At 45.2% G+C, this 14,104-nt stretch overlaps 1 protein-coding gene across 2 annotated transcripts in view; it reads left to right on the forward strand.

Annotated features, from left to right (window-relative positions):
* Positions 1-12,617, forward strand: part of aplf (aprataxin and PNKP like factor) — a 29,947-nt gene extending 17,330 nt beyond the window's left edge. Inside the window, exons 6-10 of one of the 2 annotated variants that reach the window (XM_064316627.1) lie at positions 3,043-3,236; positions 4,016-4,362; positions 5,473-5,601; positions 10,316-10,362; positions 11,604-12,617. In XM_064316627.1, coding sequence (XP_064172697.1) covers positions 3,043-3,236; positions 4,016-4,362; positions 5,473-5,601; positions 10,316-10,362; positions 11,604-11,788 — 902 coding nt within the window. In that variant the 3' untranslated portion in view covers positions 11,789-12,617. The remainder of the gene's footprint in view (positions 1-3,042; positions 3,237-4,015; positions 4,363-5,472; positions 5,602-10,315; positions 10,363-11,603) is intronic. The other variant, XM_064316636.1, reaches the window with a different exon arrangement.
* Positions 12,618-14,104: the final 1,487 nt, after the last annotated feature.

The raw sequence follows: 14,104 nt of genomic DNA on the forward strand, positions 1-14,104 counted from the left end.
TGCGTGTGTGTGCGTGTGTGTGTGCATGTGTGTGTGCGTTTGTGTGTGTGTGCATGTGTGTGTGTGTGTGTGTGTTTTTGTGTTTGTGTGCGTACGTGCGTGCGTGTATGTGTGCGTGTGCGTGTGTGTGTGCGCGTGCGTGTGTGTTTGTGTGTGTGTGTGCGTGTGTGCGTGTGTGTGTGTGTGTGCGCGCGTGTGTGTGTTTTTGTGTTTGTGTGTGTGTGCGTGCTTGCATGCGTGTGTGTGGACCCATACGTGCTCAGTGTCATTTCATTTCAGTAGCTATCACTTAGAGATTCTGTGGATGGAATTTATGCATCACAGAGCTCTGATGCGCTTATGAATTACCCCCTGCCACTACTGTCATATTTTGCTCTGGGCTACATGGTAGGGATCCAAAAGGGCCTGTAAAGCATAGTTTCAGGAATACTCAAACGCCAGACCGTGTATTTTATCCATTACATTTTTTTGGTTGTTTTTTGTTTGATTTGATTTATTTTCCAGTTGTTTATGAGAGTATGGCAAATAAGTGAGAAGAGCAAGTACACATTAGCTGATTTAGTTTGCTTGAGTCCCCATGCCGTGCATTATGTACGCACTTAGCTTCGCCAAAATGGGTTCAGAGATGTAATTTAGGTGCTGTTCACATTAACAGAAAAGTGCACAATTTACCTGTTCACTCGTGTGTTAATTATGAAAGCAGGTCCTGAGACAGACAGTTCTTACCCTCTCCGGGGTGGCATTGTGGTGTAATGGGTAGGGAAGTGGGGTTGTTGCAAGTTCGATTCCTAGGAGGGGCACTGCTGTTGTGCCCTAGAACAAGAATGCTTAAGCTGAATTATTTCAGTAATCATCCGTCTGTATAAATGGATATCCTGTTAAAAATAAATAAATAAATAAATAAATAAATAAAGAAAGAAATAAATACATAAATAAATAAAGCAAAATCTGTGGTAGTCCCTCTGCATAAAATTGCATGATAAAATACCCCTAATGCAGTGTAATTATCTCAATACGCAGGCACGTATCTTATTTTCCATCTACCACACAATTTCTGTCCTCTTTAAATTTCTGTTGCTATTGACAATGCAATGTTTGTAGCCCTCCCCACCACATGTCATTGAGAGACACCAGAACATCCCTTCCCCCCCCCCCCCCAACCCTTTCATATGTCAAGCTCATTTGAACTACAACATTTAAGATGTAATACAAGGTAATTTAAGGGTCCTGCAATTGTACACTTAGCCGACGTATAAAGGAACAATGTCCTTATCACTGCCAGCCCTTGGGTTATGGCTGTACCACAACATAGGTGTAATAGCCATTGAACAAGAGGCCTTCACAAGCTGATTGAATGTGTCGGACGCATGAAAGGACAAGCCGAGGATCACGTTTTGTAACAGGGTAATCTCTCTCTCTCTCTCTCTCTCTCTCGCCCCCCGGGTGTTGGGTAATTAGCTTGTCCTGAAAAGAGGGAGTCACGTTGACTAGCATGTTGCGAAAGGAGTGACTTTGCAGAAAGAACGGAGAAGAACGTTCGGAGAAACCCGCTCTGAAATTGCGATTGGCTCGCCACTCGTTGGTTTTAATTGGGCTCAAAAGAGAAATGTGCCTTCACTAATGAAGGATCAAAATGTGCTGCATATATTTTCCGTAAGAACAACCCATCTACTCACCTATTTGGAGAGAAATTTTTATTTAATTTTTTTTTTGTGATTTTTTGTGAAACTTTAGTGCAGACATTTTTGAAATCCTTCCTAAAGGAAGGGGACTAAAATAACTTCATAATATCAATTTTAGCTCAGCACTGAAACCATGGCTCTGCAAAAGCCTGCTTTGAAATTTCAATAACTATAATGGAGTTACATTTTGGGAGAGCGCTCCTTTTTTTCAGATTGGTTTTCAGCGATTTCCCTCAGAGACATTGTCCCCAACCTTATGCGGTAGTTTTTCTTTTTATCGAACAGAGACGTGGGGTAGCAGAAATGCTGATTGTTTTGGGAGGTGCGGCGCACCTGTGCCGGAAAATAGAGGATTTTATACGAAAAGGTCAAATTATTATTATTGTTGTTCCGTGCGTCACCCTGGTTTCTGTTTGCCGCCGTGCCGACAGGTGAACATATGCTGAAAAATGTATAAACATGTTGATTATATCCCAGCTAGCAACTGTCTAGTGTGTTACAGATCAATACATAAATAAATAAAATGAATACATTTAATGGCAAAAATGATGTCTTGGGGGGAATAGCATTTTGTGTGTGCGAGGGTGATGATGCGAATGATCCTTAAATAGCAAGAGTGACCATTTTTGCATTGAAACTTTTACTGTACCATGTGACTTGTTTAAATATCAGTGTCTCGGGGAAGCTTTTTTTTTTTAACACTGGAAGATATTTCATGTGCTTCTGACTGTTGGGGGTGAGGGAGCGTGAAATGGGTTCGAGACATCCAATGTAACGGTGAGATGCGCCGGTCAAGGTGACTCCCCGGGCGCGGAGTTGACGGACCGCACACGCAGCGATACCCGCTTCCCTCCCGGTGCAAACTGACGATGGTCAGCCGGAACCTTCGGACGGATTGGGCCGGCCGCGCGGACAGTGGAACGGGACCCCGGTGCCGGTCCCTGCTCCAGTCACAGAATTCGGTTTCCGTGAGCCTTCTGCTTGGGTTCAGTCAGACTCACTGAGCCGCTTTGCAAGAAAACGCGATTCAGCCGAAACCCTTCCCAAATTATCTTTGTTCCATGTTGCAGTGCAAATGCTTTTCCACAGTGCTCTGTCCATTACTTTGCATTACATTACATTACAGGCATTTAGCAGACGTTCCTATCGACAGCGACCAACGTTAGCGATGTTCGGAATACGGTGTCCATGTGAAACATGGTCAGTGACAGTGACCTGTAAGCCCCAAATCTGTCCTAAAACCGGCGGAGGACACTGCGGCCCTCTGTGATCGGAATCTTGACACCTGTGGTGTAATTTGTTTGGGGCGGGTACGGACGTCTCAACAGGGTTCTCACTCAGCTTGCTCTTTCTCGTGCAGGTGACAGGAGGCGGGGAAAGGGGAAGGCCACGCCCACACAGGCCAAGCAGACCCGCCCCAGGAAGGGCAGGAACAGGTCGGTCTCCTCGGAGGAGGAGGAGGAGTCCGAGCGGAGAGGGGCGGAGCCGGCTCCCAAGAAGAGAGCGAAGAGGCTGAAGAGCGAGGAAGAGGAGGAAGTGGACGCGCAGTCCAAGGTTAGCTGAATTAGGAGCAGCTTCTCGAAAGAGACGGCAGGAATTATTCAGTTCAGAACGCAGACCTTAAATCCTGACCACACCTGGGTCGGGCGTCCCCTGGGGGGGTCATATCTTCGACCAATGAGGGAGGGTTTTAGTTGTCAGACACTCCCAGAATTGTAATAGGGATAAAATAGATTTTTTTCCCCTTTTATTTAAACTCAGATTTTCTCAATATAATTATTACCACTTTTTAGAAGTTTAGAGTGAGCCTTTGAAATGGACTGTATACTGGCCAGATACTGTGTGAGCAAAGGCTCACTCAGATTTTCTCGATATAATTATTAGCATTTTTTTGAAGTTTAGAGTGAGCCTGTGAACTTGACTGTATACTGGCCAGATACTGTGGGAGCAAAGGTATGCTAAGCAGGCTAATTACCTCCAACAGACTGCATCCTCTTCAGCAGTAGAGTCTAGATAACAGTAGGAGATATGGGATCATGCTGCAGGGAAAAACCTAGGCTAAAGTCTGCTAACGGTCAGTAACGGTGAGAGTGTTTGCGTTTGATTTGTCCCGTGTGTGAGCATGGGTAATGCCAAGAGGGCTGGGATTCTAACCCTTTGAAGAGTATGTTTTTGGGAATGTTTTTTTTTTTTTTTTTCAGAATTCTAAGTCAGTGTTCCAGAACTCCATTGGTTTCAGTTACCGGCAGTGATTGTGACATCAGCGTTAGAATGTTCAGTTAAGAACACTCTAATCAATCATTTGTGATCAAAGGGTTAATGATGCTTTTCAGCAGGCATCGTCAGCAGAAGCGGTGACCAGGCGGCCCAGGGGGCTCAGCAACGACGCGTCGGGGGAGGCGTCGGACTACGCGGGCCGGGGGTCCGACACGGAGAAAGGGGAGGGGAGCAGAAATGGCGGACGCGCCCCCAAGGCCGGACCTCCGGAGGGGAAGAGAGGAGCGGATGTGACGGGCAGAAGGGAGAAGGAGAGCCTGTCTCAGGACGGAGAGACGCCGGGGGGAGGACAGGAAGTGGGCAGCGCAGAAGGGGCGGGGTCGACCGGCAGGGCGGGCCCCTCCCAGGCCAAAGCCAAGGCCCCGCCCAGACCCCCCTGCCCCTATGGGAAGGACTGCTACAGGTACAGTTAACCCAATTAACCCTTTAGATGCCGGCAAAAATTCGGGGCTGAGCTAGATTGAGTTTTGGTCATTTCACCAAATGGCGCTTAAAATCGGACAGGTGGTGGCGCATGCCCTAGAAAACTGTCGGGGGCAGTTAGGTGCGCTCGCCAGGAACCCACAGACCGGTAGCGGGCTCTAACGGCTGGCAGCATCGCTAATTTGAGTTTCGGTCATTTCAGCAAATGGCGCTTAAAATGGAACAGGTGCTGGCGTGTGCCCTGGCAGACTGTCGGGGGCAGTTAGGTGCGCTCGCTAGGAACCCACGGGCCGGTAGCGGGCGCTAACCGCGAGCAGCATCGCGGCGTCCGAGCCAGTGAGAAGCAAACGGCACTTCAGCGGCGTCGCTAGCAGCGCCTGCGGCAGCTTCAGTCAAACCGAATGGCTGAGCTAGCCGAGCGTTAGCGGCTTCACAGTTTCCGCGCCAACCGCGCGTCGGGTCCCGCTCGCAGTTCGCCGGCGAGTTTCTCTCCCGCCGTGCCCTGGTCGGGTCTTCGCCTCCTCCTCCGCCTTGTTTTGTTCTCGCTTGTTTGGTTCGCGCAACGCTGTCAAGTTTAACGCAAATTTAAAAACAGGGTTGTTTGATTGAAGTCGTGATCTTTACTTGGAACGGCTCGCTGGCTGGACTTTTAAAAGTGATAGAATTGCAAACAGAATGTCAGAAAAACTGTTACTGTTTATTTTGGAAAAGCCTAATGTCAGAGGAACAGAATGTTTAATACATGATAATAATACATGATCTTGCTTGACTTTATTGTTGACTTTGTTTAAGACTTCAGTGTCTTTATAGCTGAGTTCAGAACATTTGAACTCCATGATTTTTTTCTCTTGTGGCATGAGATTCAGAATTTTATTTATCGCATTTTCTGTTGTTGAGTCCTTGAACAGCTTAAGGAGCTTACGAAACAAGCATTTCACATTTGCTCATGGGAGGGTCAATCGCTGTGAAAAAAAACATTGATTTTTTTTCCTCTTTATCCAAATTCTTAAGGTGAGTCGTAAGTAGAGCTGATGCAATTTTTATTTGTCAATTATACTTAAAAATAAATAAGATTCTCCGGTTTTGTCAGGAAAAACCCGGTTCATTTCAAGGAGAGCAGCCACCCAGGCGATAGCGACTACCAGGAGGAAGAAGATGAGGAGGAGAAAGAGGAAGATGACGACAGGCCGGAGTGTCCTTACGGAACTTCCTGCTACAGGTAGGCCTCCCGGCCCTGCGCACTGTTGCTAGGTTACCCCCCAGTCAGGTAACCGGGCAGTCTGGCCAGGTGTGTACCCAGCGGGCGGGAGCCAATCGGCAGGCGAGCCTATGGGATGAGGCTGTTCGAAGGCCCGAGGCACTCCGTTGTGTTCTGTAGTCTAGCCCAGACTCGACTACGGCTACTCTCTGCCCCCCTAGGCGAGGTTGCTGATGGAGGATAGGGAGAAATAGGGATTGCGAAAGCGAATGCAGAGGGGGGAGCTGCTGACACTCACGTAGGCACATGGATGGATGTTTGCCCCCCTCCCCCCGGCCTCCTTTTATCCTGTTCCTCTGAAAGCAGCGCACTCCAAATGTAATACGTCAGTGTGTCCCCCCACCCCCCCCAAACCCCCCCACCCCCCCCCCCATAATGATTGCGTTTTGAATTGTAAGAACAGCCTCATTGACTCATCCCATTCAACAGGCTGACCGTACGGGGTCAGGTCAGCACTGGGCGAACCTGCCATTCGCCTTCAAGGGTTTGATGTCGAGAGCAAATGGCGGAAACCCGAACGCGTCCTTCAAAGAATAAGTCCTGTCACCCCCTCTCCCTCCCCCAGCCCCCACGCTAACAGGAGCCACTTATCACTTCCTTCCTCAGCTCTTAATTGCGGCCCCTTTCTCCTCTCTTAATAGGGTGCCTGTAGTTACTCTTTTAAACGCGTGTCATGGCGTCCTTTCATGATCCCCGCTCAGGATAATAATGACGGCTGAGGCCTCTCTTTTATTTCCAGCTAAAATGGATTCGTTGAAAAAAAATTTTTTTTTAAATTAAAAATTCTTTGCAATATTCCGAGTTGCCGTCATCGAATTCCGGTTTTCTTCTCGGTGCTCGCTCTGTCAGCAGAACGTTCTAATGCAGAAGGCAGTGGGGAGAGGATTCTTGTTGATGGAAGTTGGACTTCCTTATTTGGAAGGCTTGAGAACATTAACTTCTGTGCCTTCTGTAAACACAGAATTCCGATGCAAAACGATGCCACACGTCTGCACGATAGAGCCCCAAACTTGCTTTTTCCTTCTTCCTTTTCCCGCTGAGTCTTGCAATCAATAATTCTCCCCACCAGACATTTAGCTGCATCTGCCAGAAACAACATCTGATGAAAGTAGCCGATTAACCGTCAGAAAATTATGATTGACACTGCAGTTCACCAATCCCTGCTTACAAATGGCTGCTATGTACGACTTCCGCCGACAACGTGAATATTTACAAACTTTAATAAACACAAGACCCCTAAACACATACAATTCTTACCTATATGTTACTTTTTGCAACTAAGATATTCACCAGATAGGCCGCCCTTTTTAACCTCAGCTATTGGTTTTGCGAATCAACCGTTATGACCTGTTGCTATGGTTACTCCTAGGAGCAGGCCAGTCAGAGGCCATCTGATGATTCTTCTGAAGGCGTTTAGCTTGTACCTTTAAAAGCAATATAGCATTGCCTGTACCAGATTAGCTAACCAGATAGATAACACTGTACACAGATAGCTAAATATATAGAATACTTTGTTATCCCCATGGGGGAATCTTTCTAGCGGCATTTAACTTTCATTCACAAACAGGCGTTTATTAAAAAAACTTCACTGGAGAAAGATAAGGGGGGGGGGGGTGAATTAATAAATAAATATAGATAAAATTATGAATATTTAGGCTTATTAACTAAATATTGAATCTTACAAACCTATTCAGATAAATGTTTGCTCCATTAAAGTGCTGTATGTTTGTGGGTCAGATAAAGTTTAGCCAAATAAGTACAATAGTATAATTTATTCTACAATTTAAAATAATAAATTGTAGAAGAAATTACAATTTCTTCTACAATTTATTCTACAAGAAAAATACAGGGCCAAGTTACATGGAATAATTTTGGAAAGCATTGCTTCACAATAGAGCTTGTTTAATTTGTGTAAGCTAAGATAGCCAATATTGTTTGTTGAAACTTGGCCTCATTTTGATATCAATACTTTTAAGAGCATGCCTAGATTTAGCAGGTCTTAATGAATTACTTATGTCAGACGGTGCTTAGTGTGCAAGAGTAACTTGCCATTTTTCTAAGCTGACAATGTGTTTTTATTAAAATTAACTGTCACAGAGACAGGACTATTTTAACCCTTTGAAGAGTAAGCTTTTTGGAGTTTTTTTTTCTCCTCAAAATTCTGAGTCAGTGTTCTAGAACTCTCCATCCATCCATCCATCCATTATCTATAACTTGTTCTAGAACTCTGTTCAATTACCAGCAGTAATTGTTACTTCAGCATTTGAATGTTCAGCTAGAACATCCAGATCTCACACCTTAAAGGGTTAAAGAGCCAATGGAATGAGAAAAACAGAGAGAAATGTTGTCCTTTAAGCGTTTAGTTTTTTCTATTTAATTTTCCTGTTTGCAGTGTGATGAATCAGTCTTATTAGTTTTTCTCTTTTCTTTAATGGCAGCTGATGGATGACCGCATAAATGCATTTTACCAATGAGAACAGGCTGTTCAGCTGATAAGAAGCATGAAGATCATTTCTCTAAATGATTGAATTTCTCACTTTAACTTCTGCATTCTCATTCCAAGGAACTTGAACCCACCCTTTGCCAGACCCCCTTTGATAAAGCCCATTCATTGAATTTTAAGCCCTAAATCAATATTTTTTGTGTACAAGCATCCTGTCAGTCAGTGATACATCAGTGAATAACTGTTTCTTCCTTCACAGGCTAGAGAGACTCGATTTCCTCTACACCACTTATTTTTACTACAAAGCACACGTCATAATTGATTTTTTTTTTCTTTTTCTGCAATAGATGTGTGGCAGTTGACTTCAATTATGATTATGATTACTTTTCTGGTTTCATAACTGCAGGGTTACGAAAACAAATAAAACTCACAAGATGAGCTTTTTACCCTGCTGAGTAGCACATTTATAGAAATTTAAATTAACCTCTGCCATATCACATTTCACAATGGAAGTGTCATTTTATTGTGATAAAGATTTGATTTATATAAAAGATCCACCATAAGGCATGGGCGGCATAAATCATGTGAAAAATTAAAATGAATCAAGGTTTTCATGCAGTAGATTATTGATATTGAACTGACATTCAATTATTTTCCATCGTTGTCTTGATGATGAAAAAATACATACAAATAAATACAGACGATGAATAGAAACGCAAAACAGGAACCAAATGTACGCTGGTTTAGTTAGGCCTACTAGTTGTGGAATTTCTCCGTCAGAAGTGTCATTCCTCTTTTACTAAAAGTTTCGAACGGGTCAATTTGACCCGGACGGCAAGTCCTTCAGTATTTACAGGCAGAGCGCAGAGGCCAGAAAGCCGGGTCAGTGTGGACCACCCGCAGGACGGGGCTCCCATCTCCTCCCGTCACACCGGCTCGGAGATTTTTTTTTACCAGCTCAGTCACTGAGCATCGGCAGCAAGGCGGATGGGAAAAAAGAGGAGAGACTTTCATCGCTTCGAAAACGCCGCAATAGTCGCGGCGTAGGGCCGACGCGCTGCATTAAAAGCTTTTCGTTTACGGAGGAGCGACTGCCGAGATGAGCCGTCTACGTGCGAGAGTCTTTGTGTTGTTGAGTGCCGTGGGGGTCAGGGATTATTGGCTCTCCATTGTGTTTCTGTGTCTTTTACGGCAATTTCGCCACCATGAGCCCTGGATAGATCAGCCAGAGAATGTACAAAACAGATGATACCTCTGCTTTGGGTCAGTAATGATCAAGTCAAGACCGCGTAATTATAGGGTTCTGTTCTGAGGTTTTTTTCCCCCTCAAACAATGATGTGTTGCCATGGGAACACTGTTGTGTCGTTTTGCTTTGTGACTGACAGACACCTGAGGTTTATGGGGTGATTGCACATCGTCGTGTCAGATGCGCTAAATAAAAAAAATGCGTGTTTGCCTTTCATTTTCAACTGGAGCTTACTTTTCAAGCAGCACATAGTGCAACTCAAGGATGTACAACAGCGGTCACCACCAAGTGCCAGTGAGGAAAAAAGTGGGTCTACAATATGTGGCAAACAGAAATACTCTATATGACATAAAGGTATCTGGTTTTGTTGAGATAGGTATGGAACAACTTGACTGGCCTCTCTCAGAGTCATGACCCCAACCCCATCCATCAATTGGAAATCCCAACTACGAGTCAGGCCTAATCTCCCCAATCAGTGCCCGATCTCACTAACGCTCTTCTGGCAAGAAAGGAAGCAAATCCCTGCAGCGGTGCTCCAAACATCTAGTATAAGGCTTGCCCAGATGAGTGGAGATTGTTATAGCAGCAAAGGGTGGAACCGACTCCATATTAATGCCCATCAGTTTAGATGAGATGCTGGATGTCAGGTGTCCACATACTTTTGGCCCTTGTAGCGTATGTGCATTACACTGCACTGAAGCTGTTTGCATAGACAGTTACAGTTAGGATTTTGCCCACAATGGATTTTTTGACATCTACCAACCCAGATACATATGCACTATTTTGAGAGAAATGAGTACCCTGTCATCCTAGCCTGTCACACTGTTTAATTGGAGTACCACTTATCAGGCAGTGGGGGATTGGGTCGATTGAATATAGGCTCTTCAAGGTTGAGATTCTCTGATTGAGCTTTACTTCCTGTCGCCCACGCGCCTCGTGTTTGTTCCGGTGGCTGTAAACATATAATTTCTCATTTGTCTTTCAGGAAAAATCCGCAGCACAAAAAGGAATACAAGCACACCCAGGATCCAGGTACGCTTCCCGTTTCTCATCTCAGCATAACCCGGGGCCCTGAAAACATTAAAAATATTATTGGGGTCCCCAGTGAAATCTTCTCATGGGGCCCAAAGTCCCTGGTGGCCTTCCTGGGTATAACTCTTCTTTACTTATGAGTTTATTTCAAACTCCCAGTACACTCCAACACCTGTTGGATTTGCTGTAAGCAGGACCTTGTCTGTACTAGCTTTTTATGTACCTGCTACGCTGTGTCATGCATGGTGAGTAACGTCCCTAAGCTTTTCGATGAGGTTGGGCTGCTTTGAGACCCGCCCCCTGTCTCCGTACTGCGACCGCAGCGAACCAGGACCAGGACCAGTTTCGGTCCAAACCCCCGTCCCGCACTGCCCTGGGGCACGGCGACTCCCTGTTTACGAACGGGCCGAGGGGAACTTCGCGGGATAGGATCGATATCCCCTAACGCGATTTACTCCCAGCCTCCTCTCGCGCTGTCGTCCGACGGGAGTGGCAGACCGGATTTGGAGACCGGCTGACCTTTTCTTTCGTCTCAACGAATTACGAGGTGATTTATCGCTCGCCTCCCGAGCCGGCCGCGTTTCCCCCCTTTTCCCTTCCCGCTGGTGAGGCGCGCGCGTGAGTCATCGCGTGGCACGGCGTCCTGGGTTTGCGTGTTCCTTGCGCTTTCCCCCGTGGAGGAATAATTAAAAAATGGACGTCATCAGAAGGCTTAGGAGTGGCGTACAGGACGTGGCGCACCGCGGCCAGACGCCGCCGGCCGTTAGCTGGCCCCGGCAGGTTTCTGGCGGGCGTAGCTTAATTGGAAGCGCTGACACCTGCGCGGTGCGAGGTGAGGATCGGCGCTCCGCTCTTCGGCTACGCGGGCCCATTAGCGGGGGACGGGAAAAGGCCGCTTCGGCTCTTGGGTCTTGCTGTTGTCGTGACATTATTAAAAATGTATCATTAAAAAAAAAAAGTTCCATCTCCGAAACTCATGCATATTTATAGCTGCAAACTGGGAAGCAGGTGTCAGTGAAGCAAGCGCAGTTTTTACATCGTGGAACAATGCCTGATAGATATTAGACCTTTGTGAGTGCATGCTGATTCTTGCTCATTACAGTCAGATTTTAAAATAATAATAATAAGAAGAAAACCACAGACGCGTGATTGTAGGAGAATACCAAAGTTAATGTTCTCTCAAGGGCTACCAGAAACCATAAACGGCTCAAACAACATGATTACATTACATTTAACTGTAGGTAAAAAGGCTCGCTTGGATGATGAAGACGACGGCGAGGAAGATGAGGGGGACGATGACAGCTTCATTAACGATGACAGCGGGGACCTGGACGAAGACTCGGATTACGTCCCGCCCGAATCAGAGGATGAGGATGTTCAGAGGCTGAAGAAAGAGGCCAAGGCCTTCCTGAAGAGGAAAAGATGAGACTAACACACACACACACACACACACACACAAAACACATATACACACACGCACACACACATACACACATTTCACACACACGTATATACACACACACGCACACAGACACACCTACACGCACGCACACACACACACACACACACATGCATGCAGGCACACACGTTCATGCATACACACATGTGCACACACACTCACATGCAAACACACACACACACACACACACACAGCTGCTCTGCTTTATCTCAGCGATCTCGTGGATGTAACTAACCGGCATTGTAGTTCAAATGAACTGAAACTTGTAAATATGTATCATATTTTGTGCATTCAGTTAAAGAGACTGAACAGCTTCATCTTAGCAATAAACATTACTGGTGTTTTTTAAACTACTGTGAGGAGAAGAAGCTTGAAATCAAGCAAAATTATTCAGAATGTAACGTGGCCATCGGTCTGAGTTTACTTGCTGCTGGGATCTGTTTGTTCGAAGGGGATTTTCAGAAAGGGCTGGCCTAGCGAGGACCTCTCCTGAATCCTCTGCTGTGGACTTATCGGAGTTCGATTAATCAGCCTTGGCCGAGCTCGTTTATTTCCCTGACCCTGCAAAGTGACGGGTTTCCCTCCAGCAAGATAACTGTGTTTTAGGCTCCCCGCCTTCCCTCCTCCGAAAGGTTAATCGCAAATGTCCTTTCGAAACGGAGAACGTGCTGTTCTGCTCTTAGCGGACTCTTCCCTGAGTAAGGAGGTGCAGCGAGGATGGCAAAAGGATTTTTACAGAAGGGTCTGCACACGCATCCAGTCGCTTAAGGAGGTGCAGGAAAACAGTCTGGGGAGAGAAATTAATGCAGTCTGCACACCACGACAACATGCTCACTGCTCTCAATAGCTCACGTGGGTCTAGGATGTTATAGAACTTCCTGTTATCTATTTTTTTTATATATTATTTCCTTATAACAGGGAGGGAAATAGTTTCAGAAACCAAATTTGAGAGAAATCATTTAAACTTGTGAAGTAGCGGTCATAATTCGGCCTTGTCTGATTCCATAGATCCGGGTAGAGCAGAGCTATCAGGGTTTGGCTGGCTTTTGGCTTCACCTTAAAATCGACCAAAACTCAGAACCCAGACAAGAAGCCTTGTTAGGCGAGTTAATCCTGTAATCGAGCGCTTTAATTGGTCAATTAAGCGCAGAGTCACAATGTAAACAAGGAGACCACCTGGCCTCTAGAACTTTAATAACCGGGCTCGGGAATCCCATTGACATTCTGCACTGCCCTTTTCTTCATTTAAATGACTTCTCTTATGTGGTTTGAAGGTTTCTTAGTGTGCAGCACATACTCTTCTCAGGCATAATATTGCTTAGGGTATTCACCAGGGTAACGAATACATCGCAGACTAGCATATGAACACTGAGCAGCACATGCGTGTGTTTGTGACTGGCTTAGCATTCCGTGTTATTTCATACCATCTGGCCAGAATGCTTAATAAAAAAATAAATAAACGTATTAAAAAAAAAGAAAACTGCCTTAATTTGTGTAGGAATTGTTATGTGTAATTCGAACGGAGCAGAATCACATTTTCAGATTTGCGAGTACGGAGATGTGAGCTGGCAGGCAGTGTCACATGACTCCGTTACAGAACGTGATGTCCTCGCCACTGCAGAGAGCAGGCGAGGGTGCGATCGGTTTCCTCGGCTGAGGGTTGGATTTCTGGGCTTGCCGTTTTCGCGCTAGCGAAGGGGCTTTGCACGAGAGGTAACGGAAAATCTTTTTTTTTTTTTTTTTTTGTAAAGCCAGCAAACAAATCAAAGACAGCGTACCATAAATTCTTTGGGTTTTCTCAGAAAATAAATGATGAAATTCTATGAATCTCCATCACCTTTCCGATGCTTTTATTTGCTTTCCCGGGGGTTAAACATTTTGTTTTCTTAACCCAATTTTGTCGTTTTAGTTTTGACAACTTTTTGCAACTGATTCTTTATTTATTTATTTTTTTGTTAGAAACGCAAACCACCACCCAGTCAACTCATTGTAATTTGAACTTCAAATTTCAGACGTGGCTGATTTGGTTTTTTTAAACATTAAGGAATAGTCAAATTTAGTAAATAAAATAATAATAATAATACTAGAGTATTACAACTATGTAGTAATGATACTGTCTCTCAACACTAAACAGTTTTCATTGGGGGAAATGACCGAATAATTTCATGAAGAAAGTGATAAACGAAGGAGAATTTGGTTGCACTTTGGTATTTTAAGCGTACATAACAATTTAGCGCCTCATCTGTATGGCAGACCCCCTCCACGCAGTCCGCCACTACAACA

Source organism: Anguilla rostrata, chromosome 2 (assembly GCF_018555375.3).
Source record: "Anguilla rostrata isolate EN2019 chromosome 2, ASM1855537v3, whole genome shotgun sequence".
Taxonomy (NCBI): domain Eukaryota; kingdom Metazoa; phylum Chordata; class Actinopteri; order Anguilliformes; family Anguillidae; genus Anguilla; species Anguilla rostrata.